Here is a 17,582-nt window from a genome sequence, read left to right on the forward strand (position 1 = left end):
CGCTCCCAGATCTCTCCTTTCCACCCAGGCTAACCCTGGGCACCGACGTCGCCTCAGCTGGGCACCCCCGAGCCTGCAGGGGGCTCGCAGCCCGTGTGCGCGCGCGTGCACGTGTGTACGTATAGGTGCCAAAGGGACGGCCTCAGGCTGGGCCCTCGGCCAGGAGGGAGAGGGTGCCCTCCAGGTTTACCTGTCCCCTGGCTTGAAGTCACGAGTGATTTTATTCTTCTTCCGCTTGTGTTTTCGCTTTAAGTTCTTGATCGACAAGGGGATGCTCTTCTTTCTGCTCGTGCCGCTGCCGCTCTGGGAGGAGGTGGTGGAGCTGGCCGAGGAGGTCACCGAGCTGGTGTCGTCCGTGTCGTCAGCAGCCTCGTCATCCGCGTCCTGCTCTGCCGAGTGCAGCCTGTCGTCCCCGCCCTCCTTCAGCAGGAAGGGGGGCAGCGGCTCGCCCACGGCCGGGGCCTCCTCCGCGCCCCCGTCCTGCATCTCGGCCGGGCTGGCGGGCCCCTCGGGCGTCCCCTCGGGGCTGACGGACCCTGCTTCGCTCTTGGCTCTGGCCCCTCCTTTCTTTGCCGGGTCCTCCGTGGAATGGTCTCTGGGGCACTGCGCGTCCGGGGGGCAGGACATGATCCTCACAACCTGCTTCTTCAACAGGCGCTTCACCTGGGAGGGCAGAGCAGGGAGGACGGGCGCTGTGGAGCCGCAGGGCCGGCACGGCCCCACCCCGGGCATGGGGGACACCCAGGCGGCTCGGGGCGGGCGGGGGGGGGCAGCTATACACACCTAGGTGGCCTGCAAGGGTGATCAGGGCTGCCCCCCAAGGCCTAAAGCACAGACTGTCCTTCCTGGCTGTGGAAATAGCTCAAGGCCAGTTCCTCAAATGCCCACCGATCCCAACCCCAAGGACATACCTTCTTGGCCATAGAGCCCTCCCCCTGGGCGCAGTGTTTTTCTGGACATTCACAGGCAATCTTGGCCGGCTCTACCTTGGCTGGGAAGACATACAGACAGCGCTCCCCCAGCTGCCGCTGAGCATGGTCAAAGCATCCGAGACGCTTCACCCTGGGAGGGAGAGAAGTGGGAACTGGGCCACGGCTGATGTCAGCGCCCCGCACGCCACCCTCAACCTCAGCTTCCCTACGACTCTGGCCCAGAGACCTGCTCGGGCCTGCCACTGGGGCTGCTGGGGGCACGCTGGGGCCACTCACCTGCCTAGGTTTTCCTGAGTAATGACAGAGGGCGGGGGGCTGACGCTGTCCGTGCCCCCTGGACAGAAACTCTTGGTAATCCATGTGACCTTGAGCTCTACAACCTGCACCTGGGGACGGTGGGTGGGACAGGGCCTTAGTCAGCAGCTGAACAGCTCTCAGTCAAGCAGCTGCCCAGAGCCCACCTGACCTCCAGAGCAGGAAGAGGGTCGTCAGAGTACAGCGCCCCAAGCAGGACACCCCCAGAGCAGGCTCCACTGGTAACTACCACAGCCTCACCCTAGGGACCCCCACCACGTCAGGGCCCAGCGGATCTGCCACTCGCCACCTTGCTCTGGCGGGGCCGGTCCGGCTGGGGGTCATGTGCCCAGCAGTCACCCCATGAGCACACCCTGGCTTCCCTCTACTTAGAGCCCTTTCCGGTCAAAGGGCTAAGGAGTACGGCTTAGCCCTCGGAGCAGGTAAGGAGGGAGCGGGTTGCAGCTTAGCTCTGGGGCACGGAGGCTGAGGAGGTGGCCCCACCCCAGCCCCTACCTCTTCCACCACCACTCGGAATTTGCTCTTGGTGCTGAGCACAGGCTTGACCCCCGACAGCCATTGGACGCTGGAGAAGATCTTGGCGGGGCCGATGAGCACCTGGCCCGGGTAGAAGCCGTAGGAGTCATCAAAGAAGAGACCCTGCAGAGTTTGGGGCCAGAGGAAAAGTCCTTGTGAGTGGGACTTCCTCGAGGGCCAGAGCTCTCCACATCCACCCCTTCTCTTGCCTCACCCCTGCATGCTCCCCTGCCTCCCCAAGCTGGAACAAACCCTTGGGCTCCAGAGCAGCAGCTCTCAAACCAAAGTGCATATAAGTCAGCCGGCGAGCTTAAGAGAAGGCACATCTGACTCATTGTAACACACTCTAAAGGCCATGTCCACGATGTCGGTCGGGAGACACTTCGAGGACTCTTGAGGGCAGCAGTCCCCAAACCTGTTTGCTCTTGTAACCCCCACACCGCCATACTTATTTATAAAGCAAGGTCACATACGACTGTTCCAGAATATCCCAGCGTAAGAACAAGTGTACAGACTCTACTACTATAGATATTTTTTTAAAGAGTGAGCTCGAGTTAACAAAACGCAAAGACAAGTTCCAACACCTCCTGCCCGCGCCCAACTTCTGGACGTTCTGGGGCGCACGCACTCCTTTTGTCGGAAACCGCTCGGCCCAGAGGCAGCACCTGCTTAGCCTGGGCTACCTCCAAGCTGGCTGCTAAGCAGTCCTCCTTCCCGTGCAGCCCAGGGGACAGGGAACATGAATCCTGCCCCCCCAAGCCCACCCCTCAAGAAGCCTGCATGGGCGGGGCACACGTACAGAGTCGCTGACGTGGGGGCAGACATCGTAGAGCTTGGCGCCATCTTCTGTGTTCATGGAGCACCTGAAATGGCGAACAGGGATTTGGTTCATGGGGCACAATGACAGAGCCCCAGGGGAGGCCGCAGGAGACACAGCGGGGCTGACCAGTATCACAAGGAGTTACCCGGAGGCACTGAGATGCTGGCAGGCTCTGTGATGGCGTGATTTATCCCTACCCACAGCTCGGCCCCCACACCTGCCCAAGTAACTCCCTCAAAATCAACCAGACCCTAACCCACACGGGAGAGCTCGCTACCATTAAAGAGTGTCTAAAATAAAGCATCAACCCCTAGCAGACACTCTAAATGAGGCCAGGGCGACAGGAGACCAGTCCATGGTCAGGCCCTGAGCGCTTGCAGCACATGTCCTCACGGGCCCTGGGAGAAAACACACTTGGCTCCTTGTCCCTGGGCGGCCCCTTCCCAGCGTGGCCCCGTGTCGTGAGCCGCGTACCTGGCACCGTTGGACAGCTTCAGGATGATCTGGTTCTTTAAATCATAGACCTTCCCCAACCAGCAGTCATAGGCAATGTAGTCCCCATACATGAAAGGCTGCAGATGGAGGGAACGGGGCGTGAGAGGCGGCAGGTGGCTCTGGTGTGCAGCACACCTGTCCCTCTCTGTACCCTGTGACACAGGAGGAGCGATCCAGAGGGCTTCCTGCCTGGGCCAGTCGGCCATGGCCTAAGGGGCTGGCTGCCCCCCGGGAGTTCCGGGCCACAGCCCAGCTCCCCTTCCCAGGGTGGAGGAGGCCTCGGCGGGCAGCTGCCTCGTGGCAATGAGACAATACCAGAATACCATTCTCCTCTGAAAGGAACCAAGGCTCTTTGGACAAATGATCCAGGGCTGGATCAGGGAAGCTAGAAAGTCAGAAAGTGCTTAAAAAGGAAAGAAAAAAAAAGAGAGAGAGAAGGTATAAATGACACTGATGTCAGCTCGAAGGGGCTCTTACTGGCCAAATCTGCGATAATTTAAGCAACAAAACAAACAATGGTAGTCAGGAATTACAGCCGATTGGACAAAACAGGAATCTGAGTCCACCCAGATGTAAAAAACATATGAATAAATCCACAAATGAGGCTGAAGGCACAGCCGTTCTGCACAGAATGCCGACTTCTCAACATGAGGTAGAACACGGGCTTCATACAGCCCCCCAGAGACCGTCAGAGGCCGTCGGAGCCCTGGCTGCCGGGGCGGGGGAGGCTCACAGAGTCCAGGGCCAGCAGACTGGGGTTTCACAAGCGACAGGTTATTGCCGCCATCTCGGAGCACCTCGTCACAAAGCAGAATCACTAGCAAAGGCGTGAGAGGGGACCTCATGGGGAGGTGCGGCAGACACGGCTGGGATCAGAGTCAAAACCTCCGCCCCCGGCTGTGGCCACTGGACACATGGGGCCAGGCAGAGCTCAGGGGTCACTGGGCGGCCCTGCCGAGGATACAGGTGCCTGATTCTGGTCAGGAGGCGACGGCACAGAGCTCCACGCTCAGGGTCGGCCAGCAGAAGGTGCCAGGGGGCGGACGACAAAGTGAGACTGGGGAGCGGTTCCAGATGAGGAATGGAAGAGCCGACAGCTACAAGCAGCGTGTGCTCCTGAATGGAATCCTGGGTCGGAGGGGGAGGAAGGGTACAGGAGGGACGCTGCACGGAGTCTGGGGACGGGACAGCCACGCCCCAGGGCTGACTTCCTAAACTGGGGGCCCGGGGCCACGGGGCACTCGACCCGTAGCCGGCTTCCCAAGGCTTCAGAGAGAAGAGCAGGCAGCGAGAAGGAGACAGGGGAACGGGAGAAGGAAGGTCATGATGGGGCAAGTGCAGGGAAAGGCTCACAGCCAAGGAGCCCGAGGACGCAGGGAGCACAGAACTCACAGCTTCTCCTGAGTCTGAAATCACTTAAAAAAGAAATGAACGAAGAAATGTGTTTTTCACAAAGGAAGCCACAGAGAGGAGCGGCAGCGAGGTAAAGAGACCAGCAGCAGCGGCCACGCTGGCGGCACAGGATGTGCCCGGCCTCACGCCCAGCAGCCCGAGGCATTGCCCCGGGCACACACTGGCGGGCTGGGCCCTGCGGGGCCGCGGGAGGAGGGCTGGCAGGCGGGGCCTCTCACCCAGATGTGCTGGAGGTCCTTGCTGTTGACGGGGTAGATGATGCAGTTGGTGCCGATCAGCTTGACCGCACAGTCGATGCTGACGTCGATCACGGTGCCGCACTGACTGTCCTGGGGAGGAGAAGGCATCCAGGCGTGAGGACGTGCACGGTCCCCGCCATCAGGGCAGACCCGGCCCAGACCATCCCCAGGCCACCCCCGCACAAGACTCACGGTGGATCGCATATGCCGGACCACGTCCCGGGGCACGACGGAGCGGTCCTCGAGCTTCAGCTGAGGAGAAGAGCACAGTGTGACACAACGGCCTCTGACGTCCGCAGAAGCTGCATCTTTCTCCCAACTTCTCACCCACGTGGTCACACGCGTCCAGCTGGCTGCACAGATCCCGGGGGCGGCTTCGGCACGTGCCACAGCCTGCTCTGATCGCACCCAGCCCGAGAGGCCGACCCTCAGACGCCACCTCCCCCACCCTGCAGAGGCAAGCGCGATGGTGACGGACGGTCACTGCGACCGTACAGAGAAGCTGCGTGAAGCGGCAGGTGGCAGAAGGGCCTCGTCTCATGAAGGGGTCAGCGGCCCCTCACACGGCAAAGCACTCTGCTGGGAGAGAAATCCTTTTTCTCCTTTCTCCAAGCGCCTGCCCGGCCCCTGCTGCTGAGCGCTGAGCAGAGGGGGCGGAGGACGAGTGTGACACGGAGCTGAGCAGGTCACCCTGAGGCCTGCTGTCACCCGACACGACCTTCTAATCTGGGCTATCCTCTCTGGCCAGCCGCAGCCCGGTCCTTATCTCATGTGCTGCGGAGGCCGCAGGCCTGGGCTAACTCAGGACAGCAGGCTCCGGAGCCCGGCCACGTGCACGGCGAGCACCTGACCCCTCCAGCTGCAAACACCCCGCGGCAGCGGCCCCCGAGGACAGCTGGGCCTCTCGAGAGCCCTCCCCTCCCTCTGCCAGGCCCAGGGGCGCCCTCCCACGGCGCAGGCGGAAGACGGTCCTCCGCCAGGCCAGCACCTCTCCCTTGCTGGCTCCGCTAACCCGGGGCGCTGCTCCGGAGTTCTCCATGGAGCCATGGGTGAGGCTCTGCGACTGCCCATCTCCTCGGGACGGGCACCTCCAACACCCCAAACCACAGGGAAGCGAGAGCTGCTCTCTCAAACAATGCCCCACCCCAGACCCCTAAGATCACTGCCCCCACTCCAAGACCTGGGGCATGGAAAGGTGACCGCCATGGAAGGAGAACGGACACATGAAAAAGAAGACCCTGGCTCGAGGTCCCCGAAACTGCGGGGATGACGGCTAAGACGACCCTGCCATCAGGGGGATCGGACCTTCACAAACTAAAGGGGAGAGGTGCCTGGTGGGCTCAGTCAGAAGAGCGTGGGACTCTTGATCTCAGGGTCTCGGGGTCATGAGCTCAAGCCCCATGCTGGGTGTAGAGGCGACTTAAATAAAACTTTAAAAAAACCCCAAAAAGTAAAGGGGGAAGCAATGGGCTCCCCCACCAACAGGTGATAGAGGTTTTTCCTACGTGGGAATATAGGCCGCGAGCCAGACGAGAGCGAGCCCAGGTGTTAACCTCCAGGGTCCCTGAGCCAGACACGGAGATGTGCCCACTCCAAAACCTCGGGCAGATCGCTTGCGCCCACCTGTGCAGGGGGGGTGGGGGCAGCCATCTCACAGCGGGTCAGGGATTAACAAGGCAACGAAAGCACGGATGGGCCCAGGGCCCCTGGCACACAGGACGCACTCAGCAAATGCCACATGTGACCGCTCCTCCTGAGGCCACCGGCCCCAAGCCACAGGCGGAGACCCTCTGAGTTCAGGCTCTTCTTCACTCTGCGCAAAGATCCCGGGAGCCGGGGGCGGGGGGCACACGGAACTCTGCTAAGGCTCTGTTGGGGTGATGGTGCCACTTTTCTGACTCAAAGAACTTCCTGTCCTGTGACCCTCTGCGCCCACGGCTCTGGTCTGGGACATGGTATTTCCAGTGCTATCCCAACCTACCTCAAACCTCTGCTCCCAGTTTAGACTTTAAAAAGCCACAATTGCAAGTCTCTCCAAGTTGCCATAGAAACCAAAGTTGCAGTGCCAGGAAATCCAGTGGGAGAAGGACTGCTGTGCAGGGCAAGGGGTGCCGTCCTCGCTGGGAGCTGTGGCCTCGGGCACAGGCCGCCTCGTCTGCTCAGGCATCCCTGAGAAAAGCCCCCAAGTCGAGGCTGTAGATCGTGTCCCCACCTGGGGGTCTGCGTGGGTCCCTGACAGAGCCGCAGGAATGGAGCAGCACAGGCACAGATCCTGAACGGTCGGCACACTGCCCAGCCTCACGGCACCCTGGCCATGGGACACTGCTCCTGAATGCACAGGGGAAACTGAGGCTCCCACGTGGAGGCGGATGCGGCAACAAGGCAGGAGTGAAGGCTGGCATCACCGCAAGGCCAGAGGCAGGGTGAGGGGGCCTGGTTAGCAAACACCGTCCTCCGGACGGGGCCCTCTGCCCCTGTGGCTGGCCTTTTACCAGAGTCCACTCCAGGGTGAGGCCTGGTTTCCAGGCTCTTCTAACAACCTTCCATGACAAGGAGGGACCTTTCTCCAAAGCCCTGAGAGTGCTGAGAGCGGAGCAGAGTGAAGCAACAAGGAGGAGGGGCATGGCGGCCACTCTTCTGACGAATCCCCTGGGAATTCCAGAAAAATGACAAGAGCGTCTAGAAGGGCTTTGGACAACATGCAAGGCTCTCCCTTCTCTCAACACTTTCCTTCCCAACTCCCTATGTCCCACCCACGCAGGGCGCTACCTTCACCCAAACAAGCCAGTCCTCTCCCATCCGTGTGCCTCTCCACCGCGCAGTTCCTTCCAAACACCCCCTTCCTCTCCCTGCGCCCACCATGTGCTACCCACATCACTAAGGCTCCCCATGTCCCCACTCGGAGGGCACCGCTGCGCTCCTGGGGGCTTGGGAGCTCGGTGTCCTCTGCCTACAGCAACTGGTGCTTACTATGTCTCGAGCAGTCTACTTGCACTTGGTGTGTTTTATCCATAGTGCTGTGAAGGACGTACTATTACTGTACTACTAAATCATCCCCATTTTACAGAGGAGTGAACTGACATGAAGAGAAAATGAGGAACTTGTTCATGGTCACATAGCTCCGCATGTGGACCTTGACTTGAACTCTGACGGGCTGCAGAAGCCATTCTCTTAACCACACGACAAGCTCATCCGTCCCCAAGCTGCAGAGATAAGAGCAGAGTAAAACCTATTCCTGGCAGGAACTCCTGTAACAGTGATTCCTCTCCTGATTATAAAGGCATTCAACGCCCTATTCCTTTCTGGGGCCAAAGAGGAAGACATCCCGCATCCAGACGGCAGGTGCCAGAGGCTAGAGGCTTCCCCCTAAAGGGCGCTGTGCTTGCTGGCGGAACACGCCAGGCTCTGGAGCTCAACTAGTCCGCATACAAAGCCATGTGCGTCTCATTGCCAAAAGGCAAGGGAAGCGAGGGCAAACATGAACTATTAGGACTTCATCAAGTTTGGAAGCTTTCGCACAGCAAAGGAAACAGTCAACAAAACCAAAAGACAACTGACAGAATGGAAGAAGGTATTCGCAAATGATATATCAGATGAACGGCTAGTATCCAAAATCTTTAAAGAACTTATCAAACTCAACACCCAAAGAACAGATAGTGCAATCAAGAAATGGGCAGAAGAGGGGCGCCTGGGTGGCTCAGTGGGTTAAAGCCTCTGCCTTCAGCCCAGGTCGTGATCCCAGGGTCCTGGGATCGAGCCCCACTTTGGGCTGTCTGCTCAGCAGGGAGCCTGCTTCCCTTCTTTTCTCTCTCTCTCTCTCTGCCTGCCTCTCTGCCAACTTGTGATCTCTGTCTGTCAAATAAATAAATAAAATCTTAAAAAAAAAAAAAAAGAAATGGGCAGAAGACATGAACAGACATTTCTGCAAAGACATCCAGATGGCCAACAGACACATGAGAAAGTGCTCCATATCACTTGGCATCAGGGAAATACAAATGAAAACCACAATGAGATACCACCTCACACCACTCAGAATGGCTAAAATTAACCAGTCAGGAAATGACCGATGCTGGCGAGGATGCGGAGAGAGGGGAACCCTCCTACACTGCTGGTGGGAATGCAAGCTGGAGCAGCCACTCTGGAAGGCAGAGTGGAGGCTCCTTTAAAAGTTGAAAACAGGGGTGCCTGGGTGGCTCAGTGGGTTAAGCTTCTGCCTTCAGCTCAGGTCATGATCTCAGGGTCCTGGGATCGAGCCCCGCATCGGCTCTCTGCTCAGCAGGGAGCCTGCCTCCTCCTCTCTCTCTGCATGCCTGCCTACTTGTGATCTCTCTCCCTCTCTCTGTCAAATAAATAAATATATAAAATCTTAAAAAAAAAAAAAAAAAGAAAAAAGTTGAAAATAGAGCTACCCTACAACCCAGCAATCGCACTACTGAGTATTTACCCTAAAGATACAAATGCAGTGATCTGAAGGGGCATGTGCACCCCAATGTTTATAGCAGCAATGTCCGCAACAGCCAACCTATGGAAAGAGCCCAGATGTCCATCAACAGATGAATGGATAAGGAAGATGTGGAATATATATACAATGGAATACTATGCAGCCATCAAAACCCCCAAATCCTGCCATTTATAATGAAGTGGATGGAACTAGAGGGTATTATGCGGAGCGAAATAACTCAATCAGAGAAAGACAATTATCATATCTCTCTGATATGAGGAATCTGAGAAGCAGGGCGGGGAGGGGGGACGGGAGGATAGAGAAGGAAAAAATGAAACAAGATGGGATCGGGAGGGAGACACACCGTAAGAGACTCTTCATCTCACAAAACAAACTGAGGGTTGCTGGGGGGAGGTGGGGTAGAGATGGGGTGGCTGGTGATGGACACTGGGGAGGGTATGTGCTATGGTGAGTGCTGTGAAGTGTGTAAGCCTGACGATCCACAGACCTGTACCCCTGGGGCTAATAGTACATTATATGTTAATAAAAATAATTAATAAATAAAATAAATGAGGTGAATGACTTCGAACAAAGCCATGTGTTTCTGTTAGGTGCACCCCAATGGCAGTTAAAAAAAAAAGAACGAAAACAAATAAGACGGTTACCAGGGTGGGATCTGAGGTGGCGGATGGGTAGATTTCAGGGGTCATTACTGGCTCTACCACAATGAACCACCTCTAAGGCGGTGACCATCAACATTTCTGGAGGCAGAGTGTAGCTGTCTGAAGATTCTGAATAGAAACAAACAGGATACCAAGACAAAGTGTTCACGTGTCTCTGTGAGAAGGAACCATGGCTGGCTTTTAAAGAGGGCATGCGTGGGGGCACCTTAGTCCCTAAGCGCCTGCCTTCGGCTCAGGTCAGGATCGCAGGGTCCTGGGATCGAGTCCCGCATCGGCCTCCCTGCTCAGCGGGAGCTCCACTCCCCTAGCATGTGTTCCCTCTCTTGCTGTGTCTCTCTGTCAAACAAATAAATAAAATCTTTAAAGGGGGTATGGGTTACTTCAGACAATTTGGGGACAGAACTGCGGGACATCCTTTGCTGCTCCTGCCTGTTCTGGAAACAAGTGTCCGACAACACCTCTGCCCCCAGGGACAGGGGGGCTGGCACAGCTCTGGAGGAAATGACTCCTCTGAACAACGATGACTGGCACCTCCTGTGTGCCTGGCGTCACAAAGCTTGTGTTCTAGAGGAGACGCACACGACGTACGTGTGCATGCACACACACACGTGTACGGGGCACACACGCACGCATAGGTCAAGTAGTGGTAAGTGCCATTCAGAAAAACAAGGCAACGCGAGGGCCGGGGTGAGAGGCAGAGCGGGAGGAAGCAAGGGTGAGTTATTTTACACGGCTGGTGAGGAAAGGCCACTCCAAGGTGACATCTGACCAGAGAGCTGGGTACAGGGGGGAGTGAGCTTTCCAAGCAGAGAGAGGGCTGCCTTGAAGACCCGTGTGCCCAGCGCGCTGGGTGACCGGAGAGGGCAGCGGAGGTGGGGCTGGAACGGAGGGCAGGAAGGACCTGGGGTTCCATCCTCATGGAGATGGAAGCCCCTGCAGGCTCGGAGCAGAGAGCACACAGGACAAGGGTATTAAAAGGAGCCTCTGGCTGTTGGGTGGAGAACACACTGTAGGGAGGGGTGGGGAGACCAATGAACCCGGTGGTTCTCGGGGCGGGGGGCGGGGGCAGAGGCGGGCAAGCTTGCCTCCCAGACAGCATCTGGAGTGTCTCTGGACGCGTTTGTGGCCGTCAGCGGCTGGGGAAGGGGGTTTCTGGGAGGTGGCAGGTATGGATGCAGCTGACCCTCCAACAGGGCACAGGATGGCCCCCCACCCTGCCCCTGGTGCCACGACAAAGAACCATCCAGCCCAAAACATCAGCAGCCTTGAGGCCAAAAGCCCTGAGGCTGCCCCCAGAATGGTGGTGCGGGGACCAGATCACCCTGGACGAGTCCGGAAGACAGAGCTCATGAGGCGCCTCCCACCGTCGGGAAGCAGGAAGGGCACAGGGAAAAGGCGACCTGGCAGCGGGGCCAGGGGCTTCCACTGCCCCCCCCAGGTCAGCTCCAGGAGGACCAGGAGGGCCTCGCCCCTCTCCCTGCCCTCAGCCTAGGTGCACGCTGCTCCCCTCAGCCGCCACCTCGAGGCCCAGCACTGACAACACAGCAGGAATGAGAGCAGGTCCAGGCTGCCCCTCCTAACACCGCTGCTCGCCGACCTAGAGAAAGCCGAATTCGCTGTGCAGAGACGGTCCAAGAATAGAAAAAGGCAGCTGAGGCTGATCGATAGGTTGAACATACAAAGATGCCGATATAAGAAGCAATTTTCAAACGGATCTGAACGTCACATTCATAGGACTTGGCGGGGCCTTCGCGCTGGCCTCCTCAGCAGAGGCCAAGCACCCGCTCTGGGGAGAAAAGCTGGCGCGAGCACTGGGCTCCGTGTGAGAGGGGAAGGGGCCGAAGTCCCCGACAAAAGCCAAGAGGGGCTTAAAGGAGCCTAAGCGTTTGTGTCAAGGCTAGAATGCGCGCGCCGACCACCGCCACTGCCCGGCGGACTCCAGGGACGGCCAGACGGGAGATGCCAGCGTTGTCCTTCCGTCCCACCGGCGGAAAACCAAGCAGGTCGTTCCTGGGAGTTAGTGATGTTCTCAACGCCACACCCTCAACTCACAACCGGGAACAGCTTCAAACTCAAAACCTCAAAAGGCTCATCGTGCCGAGCACCCAGCGGACTCTGTGAAGTCTCCGCTGTCGCAAGGCCAGCTGAGGGCCAGCCCTACCCTGCCCCCCTGGTGAGCGAGTGGAAAACTGGGGACAGCCTACAGCGGCCCCGGTTTGGCTGTGTATTCCGAGGGAGGCTTTACTAAACTTGGCCGGACTGAACCAGGCCCCAGGCCTCGGGCAGATCTCTCCGAAGCCGATGCTCAGCGAGGAGACCAGATCTTTCTCAGGAGAAGAAAAACCAACCGCCCTGCTGCTTGGCCTGGGGAGGGGGAAAGTGGCCCCGTAGACTTACGGAGGAAGGAGGCTGTTTAACCTGGGTCAGGACTCCGAGAACAGAGTCCTGAAAGGAGTATGAGGTCAGACCAGCACTGGAAATTTCCGAGGGCTGACAACGTCCATGGGGTAGGAGCGAGCTGGGCGAAACCATCCCTCCCACCCACCGGACGGCCGGAGTGGGCTCTGAGTCCAAGGCAAACCGGAGAACGGTGAAACAGGTCAACGGGGCTTCTACTTGTGTTGGGGACCCTGGGGCCTCCTAACCAGACCCCCGTCCCTTCAGCAGAGGTCACAGACACTTCTGTGCTGCCCGTGGGTCCGTGGTGAGCGCCGCACTGGGAGGGCCCTGCAGTAGAAGGTGGGGGTCTGGGGCGCCTGGGTGGCTCAGTGGGTTAAGCCTCTGCCTTCAGCTCAGGTCATGATCTCGGGGTCCTGGGATTGAGTCCCGCATCGGGCTCTCTGCTCAGCAGGGAGCCTGCTTCCTCCTCTCTCTCTCTGCCTGCCTCTCTGCCTACTTGTGATCTCTCTCTGCCAAATAAATAAATAAAATCTTAAAAAAAAAAAAAAACTTTGCTGAGACCTAGAATGGAGGTCAATTAATTTCTCTAGCGCTTCCTGCAGATTGAGGGCTAGCGAGGAACATACAAATACAAAACAAGGAGTGCCTACTTGTGATCTCTCTCTGCCAAATAAATAAATAAAATCTTAAAAAAAAAAAAAAACTTTGCTGAGACCTAGAATGGAGGTCAATTAATTTCTCTAGCGCTTCCTGCAGATTGAGGGCTAGCGAGGAACATACAAATACAAAACAAGGAGTGCACACTGCTTTTAAAGAATTTACATGGACCTGGTACAGAGACCTTAACCCTTTCCCCTCCAGTGCCAACGCAACCAGGTGGGCAGAGAGGCTACTCAGGTCCGCCTGAAATATGCCGGCGGTGAGGAATTCTGGAGAAGCTTCGGAAGTCCTAGAATGGAACGCTCCCTCGAACAGTGTTTTTCAAACTGTGGCTGTGACTCATTAGTGGGTTATGAAATCAATTTAGGGGTTCATGGCCAATACCGGGGAGGGGGAGAAAGGGAAGTATCTGTGACATGACAAAGTGGCAAGGTATCGTTCAGAGAAAACCTTTCCAGCTGCGTCCTGCTGACGCACGTGTCCTTGGTCATGATGTAAAACGTACATTCTACGGCCGCTCACTTTCGAGAAGTCCGAGAGTCCCACCCGACCTTCTTATCTGCCCCCACCCCCCGTGACCAGCTCAGTGGGTTCTCAGGCTAGGGCTTTGGCCAGCTACATCAAGGGGAGAGAGACTCCTCTTCCCATCAAAAGTTGGTCTGGAGCCAAAAATTAGCAAACAAACAAAAATCCCAGGATCTGTATGTTCACACATAGACACCGTGGGGGTGGGCCACCTTGAACTCTTTCCAGATGTCAGTGTGGGGGCTTCCAGAACAGGAAAGCTGGAGGGGGCAGGAAGTGGCACCGTAGGTAAAGCCAGGCTCCTCTTCTGGCTCCTTCTTAAGCCTGAGTCCCCAGTTCACACTGGGCCCAGGGGTATGACTGGTCAGGGATTCCAGAGTGTGCCCGGGTAAGGACTTTCGCAGAGCAGTTGACCATCATGTGGCCAGCCCCTGACAACGCCCGACAACAATCAGCGAGCCGCCCACCTGAGGACAGGAGGTTTTACCAGCAAAACACAAATGACCAGAGGGCCTCACATGCCTGGGGAGGAGAGAGGACAGCTGGAAATGTCTGGGCAGTATGGAAGAAAGACAAAGGTTCGTGCCCCGAACTAGAAAATTCTGTCAATCATGTGCTACAGAAACCATTCACCAGAAGTTCTGCTAAAACCGTAGACTCAGGTCAATTAATTCCATAATTTTTTAGTGTTTCCTATAGATTCAAATAAAAACAAGAATAAAAAATCTGTAGGAATGTGCCTTGTATTTAAGGAATAGACATTTGGGTGGAGGGACAAAACGAAAGTACGTGAAAACATTTATACACGAGTACGGGCACTGCTTCGCTGGGTGGGGAGACTGAAGTTCCTGCTTCTGGATGGTCGGGGGGGGGGGGGGACGGTGGGAAGGGCCAGGCTGCACAGGAACTAAGGGCAAGGGATGTCCACCACCTCCTCGGCTTCAATGAAAACTGGCCAGGCCTCTATACTCTCTGGCCCCAGGGGCAGCATGTCGCCAGCGAACCCCCTCTCTGATCACACATCCTAGGCCAGCAGCTGCGGTGCGGCTGCGCAACGCAGCATCATGCATCATGGCCTGGAAGATGCAGCTGCAGCCTGCCGGCCTGCGGGGACATCCTGGAGGCACAGCCTGCCCCAGGGGACAGAACGAGGGGCCGGAGTCCCACTGCTGCTAAGTGAGGGGGCAGGCCCAGGGTGCTGTGGCTGGCGGCAGGTCAGCAGGCGCCTGGGCAGCAGAACTGGGTCTCTGCAGATGCCGCGATCTTCGGGGGGTGGGGGGGCGGATTCGGCGGCCAGAGCGGCCTGGAGGAGGACACTGTCCCCCTTTTCTTGGCCCCAGGCTTTCGACCTGACTCAAAAAGAAATAAAACAGCCCGGGGCCTCCTGAATTGGAAGGGAGGGTACAAATGGGAAGCTGTAAGAGGCAGCTCCTGCCTTGAGAAGTATTGTCTAGAAGGTAGAAAAGGAAACAGTAAACACGACTGTGTGGACTTGTGCTCTGTTCTCAGGGCCAGGCCACTGTCCTGGGGCTGCGGGCATGCCTGGGAGGAAGCAGGCAGCAGGCCAACTGTCCAGGCACAGAGAGGGCTCAGGGCCTCACCGCCTTCTAGACCTTCAACCTTCCCTTACATGGCCTGGCGTCAGGTGAGCTCAGGGAGCCATGACTGACCTTCACTGCGGGCGGGCGCACGGGACGGGGGAGGAGCCGCCGAGCTCTGCCTCCTCCACACCTCGCAGCCTCCGCAGGGGCCCCACTCCCTGTGCTCTCACTCTGTACAGGGGTTCGGGGGCTCGCAGAGGTGGTGGAGCTGCCCAAGGCTACCCCGGCCATATCACTCCACAGGTCTGGTTCTGCTAGCCTGTCCTTCCTCACTGGGCACGCACAGCCCACGGCATGGCCCGCGGGCACAGCCCCAGAGCACTGAGAGCTGTGCGGACACTCACAGGGTGGCCTGACGCCAGCCCCACCATCTCCCCAGAGCTCCCTGAAATGCAGGCTCTCGGGCCCCACCCCAGCCCTGTGGCCTGGGAATCCATACAGGAACAAAGTCTCCGGTCTCGGGGTGACCCGTCTGCACGGTCCCTGGTATGTAACAGAGGGTCTTAACAGAGAGGTTATCAGGATAGAGGAAGGGAGGGCCCTGTCCCCGTCCAGTCCCTAGGAGGTCATTCCGAAAAGACAACCCCAACCCTGGCTATTCTAACTGTCCTCTGAAAACGCAACAAGGGAGGAGTAGCTCAAAGGGACGGTCTCGGAGTCCTGTGGCTGCAGGACTATGAGGGACCCCACACGGGAGAAACACAACCTCCCTGAGCCCACAGTAACCCCGCTTGTTTCTCCAACACCTGCGGTCACGATCTCAAGGCAGATGACACGAAAACACATCCTGGGCTACTGCACATCCCCTGGGCGCCAATGGCCTGGCGACTGTGGCACAGACAGAAGGGCTCCTGGGGTTTGGTCATTAATCAGAAGAACACTGACTGCCCACCCCTCTGATACCACAGCACCTCAGGTCGGGATGCGATGGTTCACCAGGCTTGGGCTGCACAGGACAATGGCTGAGCCCCCTACTGTCACAGCCAGGGAGCATGCCCCAGCCCATGCCCTGAGGACACGCTCTTGCCTCACCGGGAAGGCAGCCCAGGGCTGGACAAGGTCTGGTGAGCGCGTTCCCGGCCACCACCACTGAGGGGCTGCACGGGTGGCCTGTCTGGAGCGTGCATCCCCCCGGACCCCCGAGGAGGCAGGCTGAACGGAAAGATGTCCCCAGTCCACCCGGTGTCTGAGGAAGCCCGTGCCGGGCGCACCAGCGCACAGCCAGAACCAGGCTCCTGACAGTTTCTCCTCTGAGAAACTTATGGCTCAGCTGGAAAAAGCAATCACATGGTGTTTACCAAGACTGAAAAGAGGCAAAAATTACCATAACAGTGCATCTTGATTTAGCTGTCATTACTAAAAAGTCTTTTATAAATTGAAGGGATTTTAGGTACACCAGGGGAGCTATTTCAAGAAAACCGACAGGAAATCTTACAGTATGCGAATAACCATGTTCCTGTTCACATGGTCAAAATTCTCCCCGCCTTTTAATGTGTGCGGTGATGAAGAGACCCCAGCGAGCGTGAATCAGAGTGTGGGACGGCGTGCTCTCAGCTGGGTCCGCAGGGACCGCGCTAACACCGCCACGTTGTGCCTCGCAGGTTCCGGCGCAGAGCAGGAAAACAGCTGGGACCGAGTACACGGGTCCAGCAAGCAGGTCATTTAGGCCTGGGGACTGACCACGGGGGTGGGCGTGTCTAGGTGCTTCACAGACCTCATTCACCCCCCCACTGCCGCCTCAGGGGGAAGGGCCTCACCCCACTTCAGGAAATGTGCAGAGACAGTCACAGAGCTGTCCCCCCCTCCCCCCACAGAAGAGCCTCCCCACCCCACCCTGTTCCAGGGTGTCCCTGCAGGGTCAGGGAGGGTAACTAGCGGGCAGACACCAGCACACAGAACCTAGGCCTCCCGTGATCTTTTCTGTACAACCAGGCATGACACTTTCTTCCCTCCTCTGGACCCCTCTAGCTTTCATGGAGGAAGAACCTCTCAGTTAGAATTCATATCGTCACAGATCTGAAGGAGGACACGGTCCCTGAGAGCAAGAGATCACAATCATTTGCAATACGGGACACCTACTTTTAGACGCCGGGCCTTACCATCACCGGGTGCAAGGTGGTGTTCTGGCGGACCGCACTCCACCGTGCTGGTCTTTGAAGGGCCACTGGTGGAAACCAACAAATGGCCCCATAAAAATAGAGTGGAAGAAGTCTAGATATTTAATTTAGCTGTGTTGAAATAGCAAAAAGATTATGAGCAAAGACAGAGGCAGCCTCAGCACGTCTCGTGGGAGGAGGACTAAGTTCTAAGGCAGGTAACTCCTCAGTGCTCTGTAAAACAGATTCTAGGGCGCCTGGGAGGCTCAGTCGGTTAAGGTCCAATTCTTGATTTTGGCTCAGGTCACGATCTTGGGGTTGTGAGATGGAGCCCTGAGTTGGGCTGTGCTGGGTGTGGAGACTGCTTGGACTCTCTCCCTTTCCCTCTGCCTCTCCCCTCATCCAAATAAACATACACACAGACACACAGACACACACACACCAGT

General features: G+C 57.5%; 1 protein-coding gene across 2 annotated transcripts in view; it reads right to left on the bottom strand.

The window, feature by feature from the left end:
- UBE2O (ubiquitin conjugating enzyme E2 O) overlaps positions 1–17,582 on the bottom strand; it is a 58,161-nt gene that overhangs the window by 8,831 nt on the left and 31,748 nt on the right. Inside the window, exons 2-9 of one of the 2 annotated variants that reach the window (XM_082705164.1) lie at positions 4,923–4,982; positions 4,710–4,820; positions 3,058–3,155; positions 2,563–2,626; positions 1,743–1,886; positions 1,209–1,318; positions 912–1,062; positions 191–663 (exon numbers count right to left, since the gene is read on the bottom strand). In XM_082705164.1, coding sequence (XP_082561290.1) covers positions 191–663; positions 912–1,062; positions 1,209–1,318; positions 1,743–1,886; positions 2,563–2,626; positions 3,058–3,155; positions 4,710–4,820; positions 4,923–4,982 — 1,211 coding nt within the window. The remainder of the gene's footprint in view (positions 1–190; positions 664–911; positions 1,063–1,208; positions 1,319–1,742; positions 1,887–2,562; positions 2,627–3,057; positions 3,156–4,709; positions 4,821–4,922; positions 4,983–17,582) is intronic. The other variant, XM_082705165.1, reaches the window with a different exon arrangement.

Source organism: Mustela nivalis (assembly GCF_964662115.1).
Source record: "Mustela nivalis genome assembly, chromosome: 17".
Classification (NCBI taxonomy): domain Eukaryota; kingdom Metazoa; phylum Chordata; class Mammalia; order Carnivora; family Mustelidae; genus Mustela; species Mustela nivalis.